The following is a 26100-nucleotide window of genomic DNA, read 5'->3' on the forward strand; positions in this document are numbered from 1 at the left end:
CCTCGAACTCACAGAGATCTGCCTGCCTCTGCCTCCCAAGTGCTGGGATTAAAGGCGTGCACCATCGTCACCACCCAGCTCTCCTGCCAATTTTTGTATGCGAATTTTATAAGATTTTGCCCAAAGCCTTCCCCAACCTTATTTTCTTCCTTATTCTCCTGCCTCAGCAATTTGAAAGTAGAGATGGAAGACATACTTCTGTTCATCCAGGTTTCTGAGGTCACACAAATGGTTAGCAAATGTGGACATCCTAGCCTGGAAGCCTTGTGGGGTCAGGTGGGATGGTCCCGGGTTCCAGGTGGCTGAGCAGAGAGGGTCTCTATTGCCAACCTGCAGAACGCTTGTTCCTGACTCCTGCTCCCCCTCCCAACCCATTTCTGATCTCTAGGGCTTGACAGGTACCTGGCATTTGTGCAGAGGGGTTTTCTGCCGCTGGTGCTTGCTCAGTGCTTATGGCTTGAGTCTGGTTATAGTTGTGCCCAGCCCTGTTTGACTTATTTCTGCAACCTTGTAAGGAAAGCGCTATTATCTCCTTTTTATTTGTGTGTGTGTGTGTGTGTGTGTATGTTTGTGTGGGGGCCAGAGATCAATGTCAGGTGTCTTTTTTTCAGTCACTCTCCACCTTAACTTTTTTTTTTAATTTATTTATTTATTAAGGATTTCTGCCTCCTCCCCGCCACTGCCTCCCATTTCCCTCTCCCCTCCCCCGATCAAGTCCCCCTCCCTCATCAGCTCAAAGAGCAATCAGGGTTCCCTGACCTGTGGGAAGTCCAAGGACCGCCCACCTCCATCCAGGTCTAGAAAGGTGAACATCCAAACTGCCTAGGCTCCCCCAAAGCCAGTACGTGCAGTAGGATCAAAAACCCATTGCCATTGTTCTTGAGTTCTCAGTAGTCCTCATTGTCCGCTATGTTCAGCAATTCCGGTTTTATCCCATGCTTTTTCAGACCCAGGCCAGCTGGCCTTGGTGCGTTCCCGATAGAACATCCCCATTGTCTCAGTGTGTGGTAAGCCAGATCCAAAAAGAGGAACATGGGATGTACTCACTCATATTTGGTTTCTAGCCATAAACAAAGGACATTGAGCTTATAATTCGCGATCCTAGAGAAGCTAAATAAGAAGGTGAATCCAAAGACAAACATATAGGCATCCTCCTGAATATTAACCTTCATCAGGCGATGAAAGGAGACAGAGACCCACATTGGAGCACCGGACAGAAATCTCAAGGTCCAAATCAGGAGCAGAAGGAGGGGGACCACGAGCAAGGAACTCAGGACCACCTTAACTTTTTGAGACAGGGTTTCTCACTGGGACCTGAAACCAATTTAGCTACACTAGCATGCCAGTGGTTTCCAAGGGATCTGCCTGACTCTGCACATGTGAGCACATGCTGCCACACCTGACTTTTGTACATTGATTCTAGAGATCCAAACTCAGATCCTCGTGCGGCAAGCACTTAGGCCTCTGAGCCATCTCCGCATCTCAGGTCATTGTTATTTTAGCATTTTCTCTGGGTATAAATGTAATCACATGAGCAGCATCATGGCAAACATTGCTCATGTACTGGAATTACACTTCTTGGCTGGTGAGAGGCTTTGCCTAGATTCCTTTCCCCTTTCCTATGTCCTCTTTTTTTAAAAAAATTTATTTTGCATACAGTGTTCTGTCTGCATGTATGCTTGCAGGCCAGAAGAGGGCACCAGATCCCATTACAGATGGTTGTGAGACATGATGTGGTTGCTGGGAATTGAACTCAGGACCTCTGAAAGAGCAGCCAATGCTCTTAACCTTTGAGCCATCTCTCCAGCCCCTCCCATGTCCTCTTAAGTGTCCCTGTCCTTTTTCTTTCCCCACGTTGAGGTATGTATGTATGCATATGTATACCCGTGCCTGTGGAGGTCCAAGACTGGCCTATCCCCTCTGTTGTTCTCTACCTTACCCAATGAGGCAGGGTCTCAAAGTGAACCCAAAGCTCACCATTATGACCAGGCTAGCTACTCAGCCTGCTCCAGGGATCCTCTCTCGCTGCTTTCTGAGTCCCGTGCCTACCCAGTGTTTATGTGGGCACAGAGATCCAAGCTCTAATCTCCATGCTTGCTGAGCCACCTTCCCAGCCTTCCTCAGGAGGGCGGAGTCCTCCCACTCTGTCCTCATCCGGCGGGGCTGCTCTCACTCAGCTTGTCCCCTGTGTTTGCAAATGGAATACTTGGTGTCTGCTGGATGAAGACCTAACCAGCCATGTGTGACACAAGGTGGGAGGTAGGAGGCCAGATGCCCTGGGAGGCCTCTAGTGACCAGATCTCTGCATTCTCTTACAGCCACCGCAATGTCCGGGGACATGGACAAGCCGCTGATCAGTCGCCGCCTGGTGGACAGTGATGGCAGTCTGGCTGAGGTCCCCAGCAAGGCCCCCAAAGTGGGCATACTGGGCAGTGGGGATTTTGCCCGTTCCCTAGCCACACGCCTAGTGAACTCTGGCTTCAGCGTGGTAGTGGGGAGTCGTAACCCCAAACGCACAGCTGGCCTCTTCCCCTCCGCAGCCCACGTGACTTTTCAGGAGGAGGCCGTGAGCTCTCCACAGGTCGTTTTTGTAGCCGTGTTCCGGGAGCACTATTCTTCGCTGTGCAGTCTGGGCGACCAGTTGGCTGGCAAGATCCTAGTGGATGTAAGCAACCCCACGGAGAAGGAGCATCTTCAGAACCACCAGTCGAACGCTGAGTACCTGGCCTCACTCTTCCCTGCTTGCACTGTGGTCAAGGCCTTCAATGTTATCTCTGCTTGGGCCCTGCAGGCTGGCCCAAGGGATGGGAACAGGCAGGTAGGTGCTAGGGAATGGCAGCCAGCATCCCTCACGTTACCCTAAAAATCTCATCTTACACAGCAGGAAGTCGAAGCTCAGAGACATTAATGATGTTAGCCCAACACTGGTGAGTTGAGATTTGAATCCTATTTATTTATTTATTATTCTGTTTTTGTTTTTCAAGACAGGGTTTCTCTGTGTAGCTCTGGCTGCTCTGTGACTCACTCTGTAGACCTGGCTGGTCTTGAACTCACAGAGATCTACCTGCCTCTGCTTCCCCAGTGCTGGGATTAAAGGCATGCACCACCACCGCCCAGCTTGAACCCTATTTATATGGACATGGGATCCCTGTTTGAGATGGGAGCTTGGTTTCCTCAGTATGAAGGAAAGGATGATGGCTGTTGACTTGGGGTTCAAGGAGGAGATATCTTGGGGTTGGGGAGCTGGTGTAGTGGGTAAGATGCATGCTATGAGACCATTAGAACCTAGATTTACATCCACATTAAAAACTATGTAGTGGTTGTCATCCCAGCAGCACTGGGGCAGGAACAGGGGAACCCCTAAGGCTTGGTAGCCAACCAGTATAACCAAAAAGGCAAGCGTCGGGTTCAGTGAGAGAGCCTGTTTCAACAAGGAACATGGAAAGGGATAGATTAAGACACCTGACTTCACCTCTGCCCTCAACATGCACATGCACACACATGAAACATGTACACACATACATACATCTACACACAACTAAAAGAAAGCCGGACTCCACTCCATCCATAAAGTATCCAGGGCCCAGCTCTGAGAGAATCTAGAGGTACCTGACTATCCATCACTGTGTGACCTAGATGTGTGACTGCGCCATAGGACTTTCAGGACAGGGACAGGTTTTCATATGGTGCTCTCATTTTCTTTCCATTGCTGTGATAAAACCGTCTGAAAGCAACACAGGGCAAAGGGCGTACGTCAGCCTACGGTCATCACAGAGTAAGTCAGAGTAAGAGCCCAGGCCTCTGTGCTATTCCGTGCAGCATCACTGCTGTGCTGGGAACTCACACCTGATGAGGAAGTACAACAGAAACCGTGGACTGCTGCTGGCTGCCTCATTCCTGCTCCTGCTAACTAGCTTTCTTCCACAGCTCAGGACCACCTGCCTAGGCATGGTGCCTCCCACCATGAGCTGGGCCCTCCTGCACCAATTAACAATTAAGACAATCCCCCGTAGACATGCCCACAGGCTCATCTGATCTGGGCAATCCCTTAATTGAGGCACTCCTCTTAGATGACTTAGTGGCCATGCTGACAGGTAAAGCTGACTAGGACAGACGGCTTGCTGGAGAAGACCCTCAGCCGGCCTTAGACTCAGGCTCAGGAAGCAGGGAGGGCATCCCAGGCTGATTTGACAACCTGCAAAGGTACCAGAGTAAAAACCGAGGTCTCAGACCTTAGTCTGTTCATCTGAAAGATGGGTGTATTAATAGTGCTGACCTGCAGGCTGGGCAGGAGGCTGAGATGACTGCTCAGACTAACTGCTCAGTTACTGTGGGAGACTAGAGAGACCTCAGGTGTGTCAACAAGATGGCTCAGGATTCTTGGGCACCCAAAGACACCAATGTGTCTTCCAATGGAGCTCAGGGGGTACAGCGGACTTGCAGGCTGGGACAATGGGGCAGGCAGGGCTAGGGACTGAGGTCTCTGTGGAGCCAAGGGACAGCACCATAGAGAACATCTCTGCACTGAAGGATGCAGCTGCGGCTGCTGCCTCACGTTCAGAGGCTACATGCAAGAAGAGGCAGTCCTTGAGCAGTTAGTCCTCAGAAGCAGCTGTTCCAGAGGCGACAGGGGCCTCCTGACTGAGCATCTACCATGACAGTGATATCACAGAGCCAGCAGAACACCTGCAGGGAGGGCATTGTCTTTTCATCTCTAGGGGAGGCCGCAGGGCCTCTGTTCCCAAATCCTTGGCTGAGCATCAGCACCATCTTGCACTCTGAATTGCACTCTCACCAGTTGGTCACTCACTGGTACCTGCCCCTCTGTGCCTCAGTTTCTCCAACTCAACTAAGGAGCTTGACCCTGGTGGTTCACCATAGCCATGCCCATACCTGTGACTCCAGCCAATTTCCCCCCTCTCTCTTCCTACAGGTGCTCATCTGCAGTGACCAGCTGGAAGCCAAGCACACCATCTCAGAGATGGCACGCACCATGGGTTTCACACCCCTAGACATGGGATCGCTGGCCTCAGCCCGGGAGATAGAGGCCATACCCCTGCGCCTCTTTCCTTCCTGGAAGGTGCCCATCCTTCTGGCACTGGGGCTCTTCGTGTGCTTCTATGCCTACAACTTCATCCGGGATGTACTGCAGCCATACATGCGGAAGCATGAGAACAAATTCTACAAGGTGCCCTTGTCTGTGGTCAACACCACACTGCCCTGTGTGGCTTATGTGCTGCTGTCCCTGGTGTACCTGCCTGGTGTGCTGGCAGCCGCCCTTCAGCTGAGGAGGGGGACCAAGTACCAGCGTTTCCCGGACTGGCTGGACCACTGGCTGCAGCATCGCAAGCAGATCGGGCTGCTCAGCTTCTTCTTTGGAGTGCTGCACGCTCTCTACAGCTTCTGCTTGCCGCTGCGCCGCTCCCACCGCTATGACCTGGTCAACCTGGCTGTGAAGCAGGTACAACCCACCACCTTCACCGGGAGCTATCTGGGTACCACTGTGGCTATCCTCACTCGTGCAGACTTAAGTGTGGGAGACCAAGAGAGAGCAGGTACCTAGTTCTTGAGCACTGTGGAGGAAGACATAGTCGGGAAAGAGTGCCAGTATGTGTGTGTGTGTGCGCGCACGCGTGCGTGTGTGTGCATGTGTGTGTACATGCGTCTGCATGTGTGTGTGTGTATGTGTGTGTGCGTGTGTGCGTGTTGCTGCCTATAAGTGTGGGATATACTTGTCATGGAGCACTTGTAGAAGTCAGAGTTAGTCCTCACCATCTGCATTGTTTGAGGTAGGGTCTGTTGTTTGCCTCTACATACCCTAGACTAGCTGTCCTTCAAGTTTCTAGAGACTCCTATCTTTGCATCCCGTCTCTCCACAGGCATGCTGGGACTGTAGATGTGCACTATAGCACCCCACATTATGTGGGCTTTGGGGATCTGAAGTCAGATCTTACAGCTTGCTAGCAAGTTCCAGATCTACCTGCCTCCACCTCCCATCTTTGCATTCCTGGGATTAACATTATGTGTGTGTATGTGTATGTGTGTGCACGAGTGTGTGTGTGTGTGTGTGCACATGAGTGTGCGTGCATGTGACCTCATGCTTTTGTGGCAAGCACTTTACCCACTGAGCCATCTCCCCAGCCTATGCCCAGCTTATTTGTGGGTTCTGGGATTCAAATTCAGATCCTCACAGCTGCAAGACAAGCATTTTACCAACTAAGGTGGCTCCTCTCCTTTTTAATTGAGGCGTGGTCTTATTTACTCACTTAAGAAGCCATATGGCACCACTCTGCCCAGTGGGTTCTAGGACAGTGGGAGTCTTTGAGTCAAGGGAGCAGGAATGGTGGCGTCAGCAGGCAGCAGTGCATACAGAAGCAGCTTGGCCACTGTCTCGCCTGCTTTCCTGCTTGGTTCAGAACTATGGCATCTCTGCTTTTCTTTTTCTATGTCAGCCTTGGGCCCCAGGCTGGTGGCTGCATGCTGCCCACGTAGGACATCAATTACCCAGCAGGGTTCATCCCAGGGCTAGCGAAGTTCATCTCATCCACCCTCAGGGTACAGGGGTCCCATGAGGCCAGTGCCCACCCTGACATGGTCCCCTAGGGACACAGGGCGTGGGAGTGAGATCACGTCACTGCTGGATCACAGGCCTCCACCCCTGCCCACCTTGGGCACCTGCTTCCCAGCCAGTGGTTTCTCAGACAAGTTTGACAGAACCACCATATACGGGCTGCCCATGCATGCTTCAGCATTGCAAGGGCATAAATTTCATTTTTTTTTTCTCACTAAGTTGCCCAGGGCATCCTTGAACTCATCTGTAGCCCAGAAGTTGTGATCCTACTGCCTCAGCTTCTGAAGGAATTAAGATTACAGACCTGCAGCAAGTCCAGGGTGACATTTTCCTCTACAAAAGGTGAACCCCCTAGGTGTGGGAGCCCTGTCCTCCTGAAGGGACGCCAGGCAGCATGTCCTGCCCCGGAAACGGTGATGCAGGGGCCGGAGCCCTGTGTTTTCAGTCCTCTGTGCTGAGTCGGCAAGAGTTCAGGCAGAGCTGAGAAAGAAAAGGCCCACCCTCTCCCAGGGCATAGGAAGCCACTGCCCCTCCCCAGCCCTAACTAATTCCCTTTTTCTGTGTGTATGAGCATGCTCACCTCTGCAGGTACACACACATGTGCGGCACATAAAAGTGTTGGCCTGTCTACGTGGAGGCAGAGACCACCTAAGCTGTCGATCCTGAAGCACTATGAGGCTTGGGTTTTGTGCTTATTGTTTGGGGAACTGTTTTGTTATTTTTACAACAAGGTCTCTCACTTGCCTGGAAATTGCTGAGTAGGTTCTGCTGTCTGGGCAGTGAGCCTCAAGGATCCACTGTCTCTGCCTTCCCAGTGCTGGGGTCACAAGGACTTGCCATCACACCCAGCTTTCTGATTAGGTTCTAGTGATCAAGGCAGGTCTGTGTGCCGTTGACTGAGCAGCTCCCCTCCCTCTTTGTGTATGTCATTCTCTAAATTCTCTGTCTGGCCCAGACCCTCCTTGATGTCATTAGCCCAGTGTTGCCATCACGCCAGCTTCATGGCCCAGATGGCACAGGTGAATCGTCTCACTGCCAAATTCTCAAGGGGAGACCCAGGATGATGGAGCATGTCTGAGGCAACACTCAGAGAAAGTCTGGCGTTTGGCATGCCAAAGCCTGGCAATGCTGAGCCAGTTCAACGTGGATGTGGTAGGCCACTGATCGGCTGCACCTTTGGGTCCCAGACCTGGACACTGTTGAGAAATGTTGTATCCTGTCCCTGAAGCTTTAACCTGCGGGAAGCAGTCCCCTTGACTGCTCTTGGCTACCTCCCTGTGGCCAGTGCTCACACTGGCTGTTTCAGGGCCTTGTAGGAACAGGGAGTACACACAATAACATGGACACAGAAAACCTCTCTGGGATTTCCCTGAATCCCAAGACAGTGCGGCCTGGAGGCTTTCAAGACCACCTTTTCCAACAGCATCATCACTACCTAGACTGGAGTTGCTGTGGCTTTCTGACTTGCCGGTGCTGCTCCTGGAGATGCATTTCCAGTTTAGTTAGAAGTCAAGTTCAGAAGCAACAGCTGGCCCACAGGCAGCTTCCCCGTCCTCCTCACTCCAAAGCTAACCAGCGTGGGACGGAGAGTCATCCAACAAAGAGCTTGCCTTGCAAGCATGAGGATCTGAGTTTGATCAATCCCCGGAAGCCATGAAAATGCTGGGAGTGACTGCACATGCCTGCCATCCCAGGCTGGGGAGGTAGAGACAGGCAGATCCCTGGGGCTCTCTGGCCAGCAGCCTAGCTTACTTGGCAAGTTCCACATTCATTAAGAAATCATCTTAATAAGCAAGGTAGACAGCTCCTGAAGAATGTCACCCAGTGTTGACCCCTGGCCTCCACACAAACTCAAACACGCCTCACTCACACCATAAAAGTGATAACGATCAGCCCCCCAGGAGTGTTTCCCTGAGAAGCACCAGTGTTGCAAGCCACTGTTGACTAGTCTGCAGTCAGGCACAGAGGGACTTGTGATGTGAGCCACCTGAGCTCAGCGAGATGCTGAGTAATGCGCAAACAGCAGAGCACATGGAGATGACTCGCTTCGCTAACACCACCAACCATGAGTCAGTCTTGTTTGGGGGCTGCTCCGGCAGGGACCTGAGCCTTTTGCAAGGTCAGACCTGTCTCTCCCCACTAGCAAATGCTGTTCCAGCTTGTTTTACCACATTGCAATTACCGGCCAAAATCCCAGCTCGTTGGGATCTGTCAGGTAAAGAAACCGGTCCAGAGATGGTGTCTCAGACCCACAAAGCCAGTGGTCAGGAAAGAAACAAACAAGTCCTTCAACTCCTGGTCCTTTGTGGCCTTCAGACACCAATATGAAGCAGCCTGCCGTACAATAATACAGAATGGGAAACTGGATGCGGCTCAGCCGGTAGTGTTTGTTTAGCACGCAGAAAGCCCTGGGTTCCACCCCAGCAACACCCACAGCCTAGCCGTGTGGCACAAATTTGAAATTATGGCACTTACTTGGGAAGTGGAGGCAGGAGGATCAGAATTCAAGGTCATCCTTGGCTGTCTTGTGAGTTGGAGAACAGCTTGTGTTACAGGAGACCCTGTCACAAAACAGAAACAAAAACCAGGCCATCTTTTCTCACTGTGTAGGCAGTGGCCATAGATGGCATTTTCTTGACTCCTTTAGTTTCTTTTGTAAACTTTGCAGCCATTGTTGCTTAGCCCCTGGATTCATTTTTAATATTCTATTCCAGTAACAGGCTTACACGAGGTTTTTTTTTTTCTTCCTGCTGAAGTGGTTACACACACACACACACACACACACACACACACACATCTGAGTCAGTCTCCTTGTAGGAGAGGCAGAGAGCAGCCTGCTTAGCCTCCTTTCTTTCTTGCTTTTCTGATAGCAGATTAAAGGGCTAGCATTCAGGACTGACTGGGAAATGATGGCAGTCCTGACGGAAGGACCTTGATTCCAGTTCTTCCCCGTGCAGGCGCTGGGTCAGGGAGCACCAGTGGGTGAGGAGGGGCCATCTCAGGGCTCAGAGCATCCCTGATGCACGTGTGTGTTCTTGGAGCTCAGTGGGAGACACTGGTGTCATGACGGCAGATGTTCTCATGTAGTCCAGGGCTCAGCACACAGTAGGTACTTTCTAAGTGCTTGCTGAACTAACTGGTGAGGGGATGTCGGACTGTTGCTGGGCAACGGATGAGCTAGAGGTATGTGCCCCCGCCTCCCTGAGAGAGAGAAAAGAACACATGGAAAGAAAGGGGCCTGGGGGTTTTGAGTTTGGAGATGTTGAGGAGTGGCATTGAGTGTCATTGTGTGTCCCAAGTGTGAGGCACTAATGAAGCAGGGTGGAAAGGTTCCAGGTGAGGGAGGCAGCTGGGAGGGGAGGCAGCAGCTGGGAGGGGAGGCAGCAGCTGGGAGGGGAGGCAGCTGGGAGGGCTGTGGGTCCATAGACGGAGGGGACACAGCCCTGAAACACTGCCTTTCCACTATCCTGACTGGGGGCTGAAAAACAGTGTGGTATAGCCATGCATAGGGAACATAGGCTTCTTTTGTTGGCCGGGGGTAAGATATGAGACAGAGCCTCAATGAGTAGCCCAGGCTAGATATGCACAATGATCCTCCTGACTCAGCTTCCCGAGTGCTGGAATTATAGGCATGCACTCCCAGGCCCAGCTGAGGGTCTGTATAGCCTGGGACTCTCTGGTCTCTTACCCTCAAACTGAGATTGGCCATCAGCCAGGAAGGGAGCTGGGACTTTGAGAAACCGGCCCAATCATTGTCTCTTGTTTCCTTAATCCCTAAAATGGGGGTAGAGTGCTCTGTCTTGAGGAGACATCATGAGATTAATTACTTTTTAAAGATTTTATTTATTTACTTATTTATTGTTATTGTTTTTCCAAGATAGGGGTTTTCGGTGTCCTGGAACTCGCTTTGTAGACCAGGCTGGCCTGGAATTCAGAGATCTGACTGCCTCTGCCTCCCAAGTGCTAGGATTAAAGGCCTGTGCCACTGCTACCTGGCTCAAAGATTTATTTTTAATAACTCCTGTATGTCCATGTATGGGTATGTGCACATGAGTGTAAGAACTCTTAAAGACCAGAGAAAGGTATCAGAGCCCCTGGAATGGGAGTTACAGGTGGTGAACTGCCAGACGTGGGCGCCGAGAACCAAAGCTGGGTCCTCTCTGCAAGAGCAGCAAATGCTTTTATTGCTGTGCCATCTCTCCACCCAGTGTGGCTTTCAAATCCCTGGGGAGTGCTTAGAATATGCCTGGCACACGTTAGCTGTTCAGCAGAGCGTGAACATAGCTGTGGCTTTCTTACTCTTGTCCTTTGGTGCTCAGTCATACATGCTCCAGGGTGACGGACCCGTGCTCCAGGGTGACGGACGTGTCTGGAGCGCGCTCCAGGGCGACCCGCGCTCCACGGTGACGTGTGCTCTCGGGTACCAGCTTTTGCTAATCGTGGTCATGGTTTCCCTTCTGCCAGGTCCTGGCCAACAAGAGCCGCCTCTGGGTTGAGGAAGAAGTCTGGCGCATGGAGATATACCTCTCCATGGGCGTGCTGGCCCTGGGTGTGCTGTCGCTGCTGGCTGTCACCTCACTTCCCTCCATTGCCAACTCACTCAACTGGAAGGAGTTCAGCTTCGTACAGGTAAAGCAGATTTCCCTTGAGCGCCAGCTGCAGCGTGGTCCTGGGCCAGCCTAGTTTTGTGCTCTCTGGACTATTTCAGCTTAGATCCCGGTTGTTACGGGACACTGGGTCAGGTGCTGAGGACTCCCCATCTTGTAGGGTCTCCCAACCTCCTGATCCTGCTTCAGCTTGCCCTGGGCAAGTTAGACCTCCTAATCCTGGGAAGTCTATTGTGTAGAGCTCTGACAAGGATGGTGGACAGAGCCTGGGACCCTGGGCTGAACTTCCTCAGGGGACAGAGTACTTCCATAGTCATTGCAGGAGCCTGGTGTCCATGGGAGGCAGTGAGCTATGAGTGCTCTTAGAAACTCCTTCCTCAACATATACATACCCTCAGCTCAGCCTCCACCAACACACACACACACACTCTCAGCTCAGCCTCCACACACACACACACACACACACACATACACACACAAACACACACACCCTCAGCTCAGCCTCCACCAACACACACACACACACACACACCCTCAGCTCAGCCTACACACACACACACACACGCACACACACACACCCTCGGCTCAGCCTCCATCCACACACACGCGCGCACACACACACACGCACACACACACACACACACACACACACCCTCGGCTCACCCTGGTGCCCGGTTCCCCTTTGGGGCAGGTGGGAACTAGCATGAGAACTGCTCTGTAATGAGATCAAGCAATGTTTCCTAAATAATGATGTTTCTTGGACCGATTCAGAGAAAAAAGTATGAAGACTGGGGTGTCACTTAGAGGTAGAGTACTTGCTAAGTATGTGCAAGTCTCTTGCTTCAATCTCTGTAAGAGATCAATAAATAGACAGATGGCTAGATATTGATTGATAGATACTGATAGATGATAGAGACTGATTGATTGATAGTAGATAGATAGATGATTCGTGTTGGTATAGGTGAATGGATAGATGGATAGACAGATGGATGAATGAATGCATGTGTGAATTGATGGTGATAGGTAGACAGACAGATGGCAGTTCTCCAATACATAAATTATGGATTACTTCCTGTAAGAGACTCACAGTGTACCATGGCATATCAGAGATTCTAGTGCAGTTTGTACACACAAACTTCTGATAACTGGATATTTGTGAACCCCACCACCACGATTCTGTTTCTCAGCTCACAGCTGCCAACACTCAGGGAAGCAATGCTGCAGGGAAAAGGTCTCCTTGCAGTTTTCAAGGCAGTGGCCAGTCTGAGCACATACTGTGCCGGGCATCACTATAGGCTAAGATACAGCTGGGGGCAAGGTAAGCAGAGATTGTAAGGGACACAGCCTACATGGGGGACATGTCTCAAATTCCCTGGGCACCCCCCAGTGTTCTTCAAAAAGTACAAGAGGGTCAGTGCTGGCAGAGCAACTCATCCCTCTGGTGGATGGAAGCTGACTCATCTCGGCGCCTGCCAATCGTATTGTATCAGGGCAGAGAACAGCCATCTCCACCCCCACTGTCAACCAAAATCTGCAGCTTCTCTGCTCAACAAGGACTCAGAGGGACAGTGACAGAATACTGCTCTTATATAATCCAAATTAATTCTTTGTGACTGAGACCCTTAGCATATCTTAGAACCAAACAGTTGTGGCTGACTTTTAAAGCAAGGCTGTGAATCTCCAGGGCTGTGCTTCTCCCAGAAGGCCTCTGGCGGAGGGCTCAGGGCTGACACAGGCTGGCCTAAGAGGGTGGGGAGGGAAGGAATTTTCTTGATCTGCCACTAATCCCTGTTTGTCTCACACCCAAATCTCAGATTTCTCACTTGCCGCCTCAAGGATCCTGGGTATGTGGTTCGGTCACAATTAAAACAGCCTGTGGGTCGCTTCCCTTTCCAGAAAGTTCTTCCCTTAAGCAGCTGTAGATTACATGCTCCGGCTCTGGCTGCTGGAGGAAGCCTATGGATTTGGTTTTGTTAGCAAAAGCTGAGTGGGACTCCAGAAGCCATGCTTTGCTTTACATATTGAAGCGAGTGGGTGGAACGGCAGGGATTCATTTAGGGGGTCTGACATCTGCACTCTAGCCCGAGAAACCTTGTGCTCTCTCTCCCGAGAACCCAGTATGGAGGAGGGTCTGCCAGGGGCTCCTCAGTTCCAACATCACCTGCTCTGTGGTGGGGGCCAGCCATGCCCCTGCCCCCAAGCCTCAATTTGCACTCCTGAAAAATGAAATTAATGCTATAAGAGAAATGTTTGTGAGACAACGTGAAAAATTATGGGTGAAAGGAAAACAGCACATGGCTACTCTTCTTGGGGTGTCTGGTCACAGCCCTACTCTCTCTAATAAGCACCAACTGTCTGCATGTTTTGGTTTTGAGGATGGTGTCTCACTGTGTTACATAGGCTGGCCTCGAACTCTTGGACTCAAGAGATCCTCCTAGGTGGGGTGACGTTCATGTCAGCGCACTAACTCCCAACTATTACTATCTCTGTGTGTCTTCCTCTTGATGCTGGGTTATATGGCTGTCTCCTGGCCATTTGTAATGCATAATACATTTCTTATTGTCAGCCACCATCAAAAATGTCTATAGCAGGTGAGGAGAGATTTTAAAGCACAAAGCATTTCTAGAGAGATAGGGCCCTGCTACCAAAGGGATCAGGGACAGCCTGGAAGTCGGGGTGACCCTAAATGTGCATGCTGCCCTCCAGTGGCAGGAACAGAGCCTTCCTGCTCCATCAGCCGTGTGTCTCCGTGGTTTGGAGCTTCCCACTCAGCACCTCCCTGTAGCCACCCAGGACGACGACAAGGAAGAATGTGAGCAGGATCCATGGGAAGCGCGGGCTTTCTGTGCCCAGTAACAGCTGGGTTTTTTCTTTTTAATTCATCTTTTTATTTTACATCCTGGCTGCAGCCTCCCTCCACCATCCTCCCCTCCCAGTCCCTCTCCCGCATTGCCCCCTTCCCCTTCCCCAATCCCCTCCTCTTCCCTCTCCATCCAGGAAAGGGCAGGTCTCCCACAAGTGTCAACAAAGCATGGCACATCGAACAAGCTGCAGTAAGGCTGGGCGCCTCCCGTGTATTATGACTGGGCAAGGCGACCCAATATGAGAAGCAGGGTCCCAAAAGTCAGCGAAAGAGACAGTTCCTGCTCAGCTGGGGGTTTTGAGGGAAGCTCTGGCCTTCTGGAGCAGTGAAGAGCCATTGGATTTGAAACCTATTGGTGTTCCGAAGAGCCCGGGCCAACCCTTGGCCTGGAATGCTCTATTTAGCTGAGCTGAGAGCCGTTGGAATACTGATCTCATTAAAAGACTCCATATGCCTGCATTGAACCCAAACCAAGGTGATTTGGGTATTGTTTCGTTTAGTTTTGGGGGCGGGGTCCCATTTAGTCCAGGCTGGCCTCAAACTTAATCTGTGTAGTCACGGAAAACATCAAATGCTTGCCTGATCCTCCTGCCTCAACCTCCCTAGTGCTGAGGTCAGGCATGTACCATCACACCCATTTCTGTGGGACTGTGATGAAATCCGGGGCTGTCTTATACCCTTAACTCATGTGTTTCCTTTTGGAGACAGGATCCCATGAAGCCCAGGCTAGCCTCAAACTGGCTACACAGTTGAGGATGACTTTGAATGGACCCTCCTGCCTCTGCCTCCCAAATGCTGAGATTATGTGTGTGTGCACCAGTTCCTGTTTCTGTGGTGGGGGGCGGGGGATAGATCTCAGGGACTTAGACAGGCTAGTCAAACAGTGCACTCCTGAGCTGTACCCCCAGACCCCCACAGTGGGGTTAGAAGTTTTCAGTTTAGATTAGTGTTTGTTTGGGTGTTTTTGTTTAGCATAGTCTGTATTGAACCTTCCCTATTCAGTCAAACTCCATAGCATTGTGGTGTCCAGGAGTCTGCAGAGCCCCCTGCGTAGATGACCCGGGTGCAGCCCTGAAAGCCAAGTTCTGACCCTGAGTTACAGGCACTTCCTCTGACCTTGCCTGATGCAGCCGCTGCTGAAATAATGACAAGGACTAGACTGACCCACACTTGGTGAGCGATGGCCGAAGACCTTCATGCTGTGGTACTTGAGTGCCAGCAGGAGCCACGGCTAACAAGCCTCTGTGTGATAAAAGTGTCACTAGCTTGGTGTATATGTCTTGAGGGGGTTATTAATGGCTTCATGACAACACTTTTTCTTCTAATTTCCTTTGGTTATTCTAAAAAATTTTTTAAAAAGATGTTCCCAAGGACAGAGAGAATTTTAGGAAAAACAAATTCTCTGAAAACATCGAGGCTTCCCAGCAGGCCTGGAAAATCTAAGGCTTTCTGGCTATCAGCCCTGCTAGAAACAACTAGCCCAAAGTTGGAATTCCTGCCACGGGTATCACGGGACGCAGAAAACAAAGAAAAGAGGGCCTATGAGGTGCTGCCTGTGGCTGATGGCTGGGGGACCTCGGGAAGGTCTCCATAGGACCAGCATGCTCGTCTTCTCAGTCTTCAGATGGAGTGCTGAAGACAGGAGCCCACGTGGGTCAAACACTGGCGTATCACAGAAGAGAAGCTGGGCCCTCAGCGTCCTTGGACTCGGTGGGGTCTTACTGCTGCTGCGTATCAGGAAGGCCTGTGACACACATGGGGTCCGTGGTTTTCTAAAGAGCTAGAGCTGGGCCCTCACCAATAGAGCAGCCTGGGTGCTGGGCCCTGCGTGGGTTCTTCAACCTCCAGCTAGAAGGGTGTGGGTGAGAGGGTTTCCAAAATTAGTGGCTTAGTCCTGGTGACACATTTGTATCATCTGCTGAACTCTGAAAAACACCAGATGACTGAGCTCCACCCTAAACTAGTTGAATTTGAATTTCTCCAGGGCCGGGCTGGTGCAGCTCCTGCTTCCCCACAGGCTTCCTAGGTGATTTTAACATCCAGCTTCTGTGTGGAACCAGCCTCCGACTGACCAACACTTAGAAATAAAATCCAGTGGAGAGAGACCGGGGAGGGGAGCTCTTACTGCATTTGGATGGGTATCTTATTTAGAGCGGGAGCAGAGCGAGGAAGATGGCTCAGTGGTTAAAATGCTTGCCACACAACTTGAGGACCAGAGTTTTGGTTTCTAGAACCCACATGAATTCTGGGTAGGCATGGTGGCCCACCTGTAATTCCAACCTCAGAAGATAGAGATGGGAACCCTAAGCAAGCAAGCTAGTGAAACTAGGCTCATCAGCAAGCCCTGGGTTTGACTGAGAGACCCTGCCTCAATAAATAAGGTAGAAAAGCGATCACAGATGATTCCAACATTAATCTCAGACCTCCACATGACATGCATACACTCATGCACGCACACACACATACATGCATGCACACATATGTACTCACATACATGTGTGTCCCCTGCACACAAATGGAAAATGGAAAAAAATATCCCCAGGCAGCTACCCATGAATACAGTGTGCAGCCACTGGGAAATGTTTGTTGTGATGCTTCACTGGAACATCACAAGCAAATCCTTCTGAGTGATGCTCTTTCTCTGGCTGGAACTCACTATCCTGGTTTAATACAAGAGCAGGTGCAAGTGGCAAGGATAAGCCCCATCTATTCATCTGTACTATTTCAGTTTTCCTGTGCTGTGGATGGACCCCAGGATCTTCTACATGCTAGGCTAGGCCACTAAGCCAGCCCTCAGCCCCACCAGACCCCAGTCCCTTTTAGAATGGAATCTGAGGTAAGCTCAAACAAGGAGGCATAACAGACAAGCCCCAACGCTATGTTGACAGGCCTGGCTAGGAAGAAATCTAGGAGCCAGTTGTTGCTTTTCTAGAAAGCCCCAAACCAATGTCTATGGAGCATCAGCCCCATGAATGTGCAGCCTCTTTAGGTCATACCAGTGTGACGGCTTCTTGAAGAAAACAGCACATTTTGCTTGATGATGACCACCACATAATCCTCCAGCCTAAATCCTCAGTGGTGCTAGTGGTCAGCATTCATCCAGAGATGTCCAGACCTCTCCTCTTGCCCCATACAGCTCACTATACCCACACCCACACTTTGCTCAGGCTTGCTGCTGTAATCCCCTGCTTGTCACTGAAGTTGATGACATGCTATGCTCAGGAACACTGCCAGTCAATCCCAGCAGGCATGACAAGATCAGCATCTCCTGTCTGTGGTCCATGAGAATGCAGCGTGGGCCAGGAGGTTGCACACCTTTAATTCCAGCACTCGGGAGGCAAAAGCAGGTGGGTCTCTGAGTTTGAGGCCAGCTTGAACTACAGAGCAAGTTTCAGGATAGTCAGGGCTACACAGAAAAACCCTGTCTCAAAAAAAAAAAAAAAAAAAGGAAGAGGAGGAGGAAGAGAAAGCAAGAGTCCAGTGTTCATTGGCTGCTCTTGCCTGGAAATAACTTGCAAAAGCCACCTATACCTGTAAGCGTGGAAGACTATTGTAAGAATGTTCAGACAGTTCCGTCTGGGGCCGTGATGCTCATAAGACTACAACATTCAATTTTTCCAAGTGAGAGATATGACTGACAAGGTTCTAAGTTACTGCTGGGCAGGAGATGAAGTCAACAAACATAGTGCCTCCTGATGGCCGTGTGAGGTTTTCTGTACAGTGCCAGGTCACCAGACCACAGGCCCCTGGAGCCACCATCACTGCTGGTGCTGAGTCCTGTACACAAACCAGCAAACTCTTTACCTTGTGTTTCTCTATCATCTGAATGTCTGTCTGAGATGGGGTCTCACTATGAAGCTCTGGCTGTTCTAGAACTCACTGTGTAGACCAGGCTGGCCTTGAACTCACAGAGATCTGCCTACCTCTGCCTTTTGAGTGATGGCATTAAAGGAGAGTTCCACCATGTCCTGTTTCTCTTTAAGACAATTTATAATGAATTCCCTTCTTAATTCAGCCTTACCTCAGCCAGGCATTATCTGTCAGATTCTGGTCTGGACATGCTAGCAGACTTTTGTTTCTATTCTAACACATATGAAATCAATAGAATGTTTTTTAAAAGCCCTTTCGGTATAATTCTGTCTAAAAGTTTCCTGGGAATCATCAGAAGTCCAAATGCCATAGTTGGAAGAAGATGCAAAAGAAGACAAAAGGCATGTTCGTTTGTCAATCCTTAAATGCCATTAGCCTGGAAGTGTGGCTCCTGTTTTCAGCCAGGGACACTGGAGCCCGCCCAGATGGTTTAGGAAATAACTATTGCGCCACAAGTAGAAAGAACAGAGGGCTTGGGTTGTGGCTTAGGTGGCAGGCAAAGCAAGCCCTGCATTTTCTCCTCCACAGGGGAGATCAGGAGGTCAAGGTCATCCTCAGCTAGGTACTGAGTTTGAGGCTAGACTGGATGAGAAGCGCCAGCAACATGGCTCAGTAGTTGAGTTTCATCCCTGGGACTCAGATGGGGAAGGAGAAAAGCCACTTCCTCAAGCTGGCCTCTGACCTCCACACACGCGCGCACATACGCCAAATAAAACGTGGAAAAAATTATAAGAGAAAGAAGTGGGCCTGGGATTGGAATTCCGTAGTCCTCTCTCATTTCCGCCTCCTTTCTTCCCACAGTCCACGCTGGGCTTCGTGGCCCTGATGCTGAGCACGCTGCACACACTCACCTATGGCTGGACCCGTGCCTTTGAAGAAAACCACTACAAGTTCTACCTGCCGCCTACGTTCACACTCACGCTGCTCCTGCCCTGTGTGATCATCCTGGCCAAGGGCCTCTTCCTCCTTCCCTGCCTCAGCCGCAGACTCACTAAGATCCGCAGAGGCTGGGAGAAAGATGGCGCTGTCAAGTTCATGCTGCCTGCCGACCACATGCAGGGGGAGAAAACAAGCCACGTGTGAAGCCCTGGAAATGGAGACAGGCACAGCTGTGGGAGCCCTGAGCTGAGTTTCTGGATGCTGCAAATGGGGTGATGATATGTGCAGAGGTGGTTGAGATCTGAATTCCTGGGATGCAGGTTACACCATGGTATTCAGAGTGACACACCACGCGTGTGATATGTGTTCACATATAATACATATATAATAGGATTTGCTATTATTCTTACCTAACTAAGAAGCTGGGTCCCTATATTTCAACTTATGTATTTCAAAGCAAGTGCCACACATTGAGTAGCAGATCCCACCCTTGTGACATTGGCAGAGGCAGATGCACACTTGGTATAGGAGAGATTTGTATTTCGTTGGGTTCTGGCCTTTAGTCCTTGTTCTCTGTATTCCCTGTTAACTACAGCCTAAAGTCGGTGCAGAGCTGGGCCTAGAGCTGCCCCAGCTGCAGCCCTGCCCCACCCCCCAGGGCTAAGAAGGACTAGGTGCGGACCCTCCTGCTGTCCTGAGCATGTGGGGCTGGGGCTCGCCAAGGCCCTGGAATCCTTGCAGGAGCTTTTGCAGGCCTGTCCTTTCTCTAGGGAAGGAGCTGAAGCTGCCGCATCTGATCCTAGCTGAGCTGAGGAGACTGTCCCTCCTCCCTGAAGGTCCAGAGTCACCGTGGAACCTGCAAATTGCTCCTTCTCTGAAGGTGTGAAGTCGCCTCCTCGCCGGAGCCATTAATGAACATGGTCTCCAGAAGTCAATTGTTCTCCCTCCATTAAGCCGGTGGTGACCCTCCTTTAAACCGCTGTGCCTTCTCGCCTTTCCCATCATTAACTTGGACATCTCCCTGGAAGGCATGGAGCAGACGCCTGTCAGAGCAGCCCAAGGTGGGGGGTGGGGGGTAGAGGGCATCAGAGCCTGCAGAAAAAAGCCAGCCAAACCCCTTGGATACGCCCTGGGGTTGGGGGGACTACCTTCATAAAACTGGTCCCCAAGGAGAGTAACAGGTACCCCTGTTGCCTTTGGGCAGGCAGCCTACCTTCTGAGCACCCAGAAACCACATTGGCTTCATGCTCCTCCTATGGGGGTTCCATGGCCCCCATTGTCCATGCTTTTGCCTCCTTCCCTCTCAGATACGTTCAGCCACAAAAGTCTGCAGATACTGTTTTTTGAATTCTGAAAGAGATCATACTCTCATTTTATTATAGCTACAATTTCCTTCGTTGTCATTGCTCGTATTACTGTCTTCCTGTGCTTGGTTTATTAATTAGACCTAACCATGGGTCCGTAAGGGGAAATGTAACTTATGCATGTGAGTGTGTGCATGTGTGTTTCTGTCTGTATGCAGTCTCCGGAGTCCCGAATAGACCCTACATTATAATTCAAAACAGCTGGGAGGGGCAGGAGGCCAGAACATACCCAGGGCAGAGGGCATCTGTCCTCCCAGCCCTGAGGCATCCATGTGTGAGGGACAGCTACTCAGCACAGTCCCCCCAAATCCTGCAGAGATGGAGTGATCTGCCACCATTACAGAACAGTGATCCCACGGGGCTCCCCTGGGCCAGGAAGCATCTTTTGATGCAGGGAAGGAAGAAGGACTGGCCAAGGTACACAGGATGAGATGCTCCTCTTCCCACCAGGCAGGCATCATAAGGGTCCTTGAGTGAGAAAGGGACAAGAGTCCAGTGCAAGAACCTCTAGGCCCATGATGGGCAGAAGTGTCACACTGGAGAGTCTGGCTGCTTCTTGCAGGTATGGGCAGCAGATATCCTGTTCTAGGACCTGAACATGGTCCGCAGAGAAGACCGCGGGAGGCAAAGCAGAGATTTCAACATAACAGGGCCCAATGACTTCCCTGCTGACCAAAAGCAGGAGGAACAATGGAAACAGCAAAAGTGGAAGACATGAGTGGTCCCATCTGGTAGGGTCTACTGCCTTCTCCGTCTCTCTGGAGAAATGTTCCCGGGGGAACAGTGGAACTTCCCCCCTTTTCCTGCCCTACGTCTGCCACAGCTGCTTACAGATGGGACGTGGGTACTTGTCAATCAGCTCACGGATGGCAGGTGGACCATGTACTTGATCCGGATCTTGCATCTGTCCCTGCTTCTCACCTCCCCGGCAGTCAGCAGTTTCGAGGAGGCTGGCCACTCCCTAAGCCTGGTAATGTCTTTGTTGTTTGGGTTCCAGAGTGCCCCAGCCCAGTGCTCTAGAAACTAAATGGCGCAGCCTGAAGTGGGCATGCAGTCTGTGGTGGGCGCAGCCACCCTGTCTCATCGTACAGAGCTGTCTCAGAAGCGGTGACAGGGCACAGCTGCCTTTTAAACTTCAGACTTTCCTCTCTGGCAATCGGATCACATGAGCATTGGCTCCTTTGTGGATTCATCTAGTTTTGTAGCTGGAGCCTGTGTTCACTCGGCCATACCTTAGGTGGAGGGGTCGCCAGGCTGAGCATTAATCTGTGCTGGACGTGGCTACTGAGGAGTGACAGGCCAGTGATGGAGCAGGCAAGGTCTCCACGGGACAGTCGGGGCTGTAAAAACCACAGTGCCAGAGGAATGAAAGGCAGGGTTGCCCCCCCCCCCACACACACACATGAAACTGTATTTCCTGGAAGCATATAAAGTATGGGGTTTTTTGCCTCACAAATTTCTATAATGCCACATAGTTGATCTCTGCTGAATTAGCTCTCTATCTGATAGCATTCAGAAACGCCACTGCTTCATACTCAAGTAGAAACGTGGATGTCCTGGCCATGTGAGCCCTACCTCCTCTCCCATGAGGTGAATAACGAGGCCCTTTTACCAAGAGCTGATTTTATTTATTGGACCAGAAACCTGGCTTGTTTCTGTAAGTTCTCCATGTAGAATGAACCTAGTTTTCAAAACACTGCCTTAGTCATTAGCGAAAAGTTTCCCTACCCATCAGGGTTCTGCTTCCAAGATCCATCCTGCTACATCCAGTCTCTGGACTGGATACTTTTTATTACTATTATTATTATTACATTGTGTGTGTGTGTGTGTGTGTGCGCGCGCGCGTGTGCAAGCCAGGAAGACAATTTAAAGGAGTCAGTTTTCTGCTTCCACCATGTAGACTCTGGGATGGAACTCAGGTCTCGGGAGCACATGGCTTTTCTCACTGAACCATCTCACTGGCCTTGAAAACATCCTTTTTAAGGTTCCACTGAACTCTCAGGAAGTAAAAAAATTAGTGGGGCCGAAAATAAATGGGCAAACAAAGTGCTACTGCCTATTGGGTGCTTCCCGGTGAAAAACAACTTTGCTCACACCAGCTCACCTTCAACAAACCACAGGTGAGAGCACAGCAGTATCCCCAGGGACCTCAGAGAGCAGAACTGGTCTCTTCCAGACATGACCGAACCACTGCACCCAGGAACTCCCGGCAGCCATAGCTGCCTGAACAAGAAGGAGCCACTCAAGGGCATTCCGCCTCCAGCTGAGGCGCTACTGACAGTTAGTGGCTTCTGGAGTAGGGAGAGCCTTTATCAAGGGTGTGGTCCTGGTAGACCGGCCACGTTCCAGTGGATGGTCCCTGCCCCATGAATGAGTGAGCAACACAAACCAAACTCAGTGGGTTGTTAAATCATCAACAACAAAGTCATGAGGTTGGTAGCAAGTAAGAGAGGATTTGGGAGACACAGGGTTGAGTTGAAGGTAAATATGATCAAAATACATGTGTGCATGTATGAAATTCTCAAGAAACTGATTAGAGTATTGTATTTTTAGAAGAGATGGAAAGATGAGGTTTTGGTTAAGAGCACTTGCTGCTCTTCCAGAAGACTGGGACTCAGTTTCCAGCATCTACAGAATGGCTCACAACCCTCTGCAAGTCCAGTCCCAGGGGACCTAACACCTTCTGGCCTCCGCAGGCACCAGGTATGCATCTGATGCAGAGACAAACATGCAGGTGAAACATCCATACACATAAAATGAAACAATAATACTTTCTTTTCAAAAGGAAAAGCAGTTAAACTAAAGAGATACTAATGGTCCTGGGGCAGGCGATGTGGCGCAGGTGAAGAGCATTTGCTGCTCTTGCAGAGGATGGGAGTTCAGTGCCCAGCACTCACAGTAGGTGGCTCACACGCACCTGTAATTCCAGCTCCTGGGGATCCCATATCTGGTCTGAGTAGGCACCTGAGTACACATGGTTCGCAATTGGGTGTGCATACGTGCACGTGAGCATGCACACACACGCACAAATGCACACACATTCCAAATAAAAATCTGTGAAAGGGGGAGGGGCTGGAGAGCTGGTTCAGAGGTTAATAATGCCTGGTCCTCTTGTATAAGATTCCCAGTACTCACATGATGGCTCACACTCATCTGCAAACCCTATTCTAGGGGCTCCAACAGGTATGCACATGGGGCACATCCATACACACAGGCACATATTCATACGTATAAAGTGAATAAAAAACTTAAGATAAAGAAAAGGAGACTCACATGCCACCAATTACTGGAGTTGGACACGGAAAGAACTGTGGCAAGGCAAATTGTGAAGAGGGGAAAGCCAAGATTTGCTAAAGCCAGTAAGACTGGGATCTCACCGAAGCAGAGAGCACAGTGTTCACCAGCAGCCAGGGAAACAAATTAAAAGTAAGCCACATTCAGACCCAGCAAGCAACTCTGAGAAGCAGCCAGGAAAGACAAAATGACAGGTCACCTACAGTCGCGGAACCATAAGAGATTTCCTGACATGTCGGCAGAAAACAGAAAATAGTATCACAGCTCTTAAAAGACAGAGAGGAAGTGCTCGTCTTTATTTATTTGCATAGTCATTTGCATATTTAACATTTACAAATATAAGTATGTATTATGCTTTGAGACAGAGTCTTATTATGCAGCCTTGGCCAGCCCGTGACTATGTAGACCAGGCTGGTCTTGAACTAATAGAGACCCACCTGCCTTTGCCTCTGCCTCCCAAGTGCTAGAATTGAAAACGCATGCACCATGCTCAAGTTAGGACTTTACGCACACATGAAGCCTCCCTTGGGCTTGATCCCCAGCACCATATAAACCAGACATGGTGGTACAAACCTTCAACTCCAGCACGTGGGAGGAGAATCAGAAGTTCCAGATCATCCTTGGCTCTGTAGAAAGTCTGAGACCAATCTGGGATGAAAACAATCTTGTTTAAAAAAAAAAAAAAAGAATGAGGGCAAAATGAGTATGTTTCCAGAAAACAATGAGGACGTCATTGTGCACTGAGGTGAACTCACCAATGTCTAAACTCTCTCAACCCCCTGAATGCCCAGGTCTGACAGGGTCTTCCCAACACAAATCCACAGCCTTGAGGTTTTGCATAAACCTAAATATCAATGTCTACTGAGGCAGAGCCAGGAGTCCAGCTCCAGGGTTTCCTGCTCCCAGACAGTGAACAGGAGCCCCGCATCCCTGAGAGCCTGCCTTCCAGCATGTGGATGCCACTAGGACAGAAACCAGCCTCCCTGGGCCCCCTTCCCACTACAGCTGAGGAGCTCAGGAGGCGTCCACTCTGGGTTTTCTATCCAGGAGCCATTGAGATCACGGGGCTGTGGCACTGCAGGGCACCCTGTTCCGGGAGGAGCAAGGATAACGCTCAGCTGTCTATACAACTCTTCCTAAGTCGGGGTGCTGCACGTGTGTACATTCTTTCCTAGAACTTTAGGGAAGAAGGGGGGGGGGCTGGCTCAGTGGATGAAAACACTTGCTGTACATAAAAATCAGGGTATGTAGTGTCTGTAGTCCCAAGGGTGCCTCAGGGAGACGGGAAGACAGGAGACTCCCTAGGAGATCAAGTTAACCTAGAGTACACAGCACTGAGCAAAAGATTGTATCAAAACAAGGTGGAAAGTAAGGACCAGCACCTGAGGTTGACCTACAACCCACACCTCACACAAAAATGTGTGCCAAATCACATACATACTCACAGAGTGGGGGAGGGAGAGAAGAAGGGAGGGAGAAATACAGACAGAGAGACAGAGAGGGGGCTGTGTTAGCCAAGGCCGCAATGAACACAGATAGACTGCACTCTTCATTCAAAAGATAGAGATTGTGAGGCGTGGCTACGAGACCTTACCCCTGGCTGAGGAGCTAGGGCAGGGGATGGCTGATGCAGGAGGGATCGTCCTTTTCTTTAGGTAGCCGGCCCCTGTTAAATCCCCATGCTCCGATGGATGGTACCGTACCTAGACACATACTAGGAGCACTAATTCGACTCAGTGGGTCCAACAAAAGATACCATGAAGTTGTGAGAGAAACAAGACAGGGGAGGTCTGAGAGCAATTAAAGGGGAAGGGATGGGGTAGATTTGATCAAAACATATTGTATGCATGCATAAAATAAAAATGCTATTCTGAAAGAATAAACAAAATATAGCTTAAAAGAGATTGTCTGTTTGGCTTTTGTCAATAAAGCTATGCATATAATTAATTACGAATACAGCTGTGTATCTAAAGACTAAAGGCAGTGGTAGGAAGAGATGTGTTAAGAAGAAACATTAAGATGGGGGTGGCTTCATTATCACATAAAGTATACTTTATGACAAAAGGCATTATTTGGGGTAGAGAGAGTCATGACACAATGGTAAAATACTTAGAATTGAATATATTAAATAATGTGCTTCAAAATGCATAAAGAGTGGCTAGGAAGATGTCTCAGTGGTTAGGAAGACTTGCTGATCTTCCAGATGACACAGGTTCTCCTCCCAGCACCCACACTGGGAAGCTCACAACCACTTGGAACTCCAGTTCCAGAGGTTTCCAATAACCCTTCTGGCCTCTTCAGACACCAGCACTCCCATGCACAAGTTCATACACAGACACACTTACATACATACAATTAAAAACATAGATAACTGGATGGATAGGTAGATAGATAGATAGATAGATAGATAGATAGATAGATAGATAGATGATAGATAGATGATTGATAGATAGATAGATTAGATAGATAGATGATAGATAGATAGATAGATGATAGATAGATAGATGATAGATAAATAGATAGATGATAGATAGATAGATGATAGATAGATAGATGATAGATAGATAGATGATAGATAGATAGATAGATGATAGATAGATAGATAGATAGATAGATAGATAGATAGATAGATAGATAGATGATAGATAGATG

The 26100-nt window shown here is 50.0% G+C and overlaps 1 protein-coding gene across 2 annotated transcripts in view; it reads left to right on the top strand.

Annotated features, from left to right (window-relative positions):
- The window catches only part of Steap3 (STEAP3 metalloreductase), a 38910-nt gene extending 18519 nt beyond the window's left edge, over nt 1–20391 (top strand). For both annotated transcript variants that reach the window (XM_005348259.2, XM_026779598.1), the window contains exons 2-5: nt 2319–2818; nt 4934–5461; nt 11036–11200; nt 18713–20391. In XM_005348259.2, coding sequence (XP_005348316.1) covers nt 2327–2818; nt 4934–5461; nt 11036–11200; nt 18713–18994 — 1467 coding nt within the window. In that variant the 5' untranslated portion in view covers nt 2319–2326 and the 3' untranslated portion in view covers nt 18995–20391. The remainder of the gene's footprint in view (nt 1–2318; nt 2819–4933; nt 5462–11035; nt 11201–18712) is intronic.
- Nucleotides 20392–26100: the final 5709 nt, after the last annotated feature.

Source organism: Microtus ochrogaster, chromosome 6 (genome assembly GCF_000317375.1).
Source record: "Microtus ochrogaster isolate Prairie Vole_2 chromosome 6, MicOch1.0, whole genome shotgun sequence".
NCBI classification, from domain to species: Eukaryota; Metazoa; Chordata; class Mammalia; order Rodentia; family Cricetidae; genus Microtus; species Microtus ochrogaster.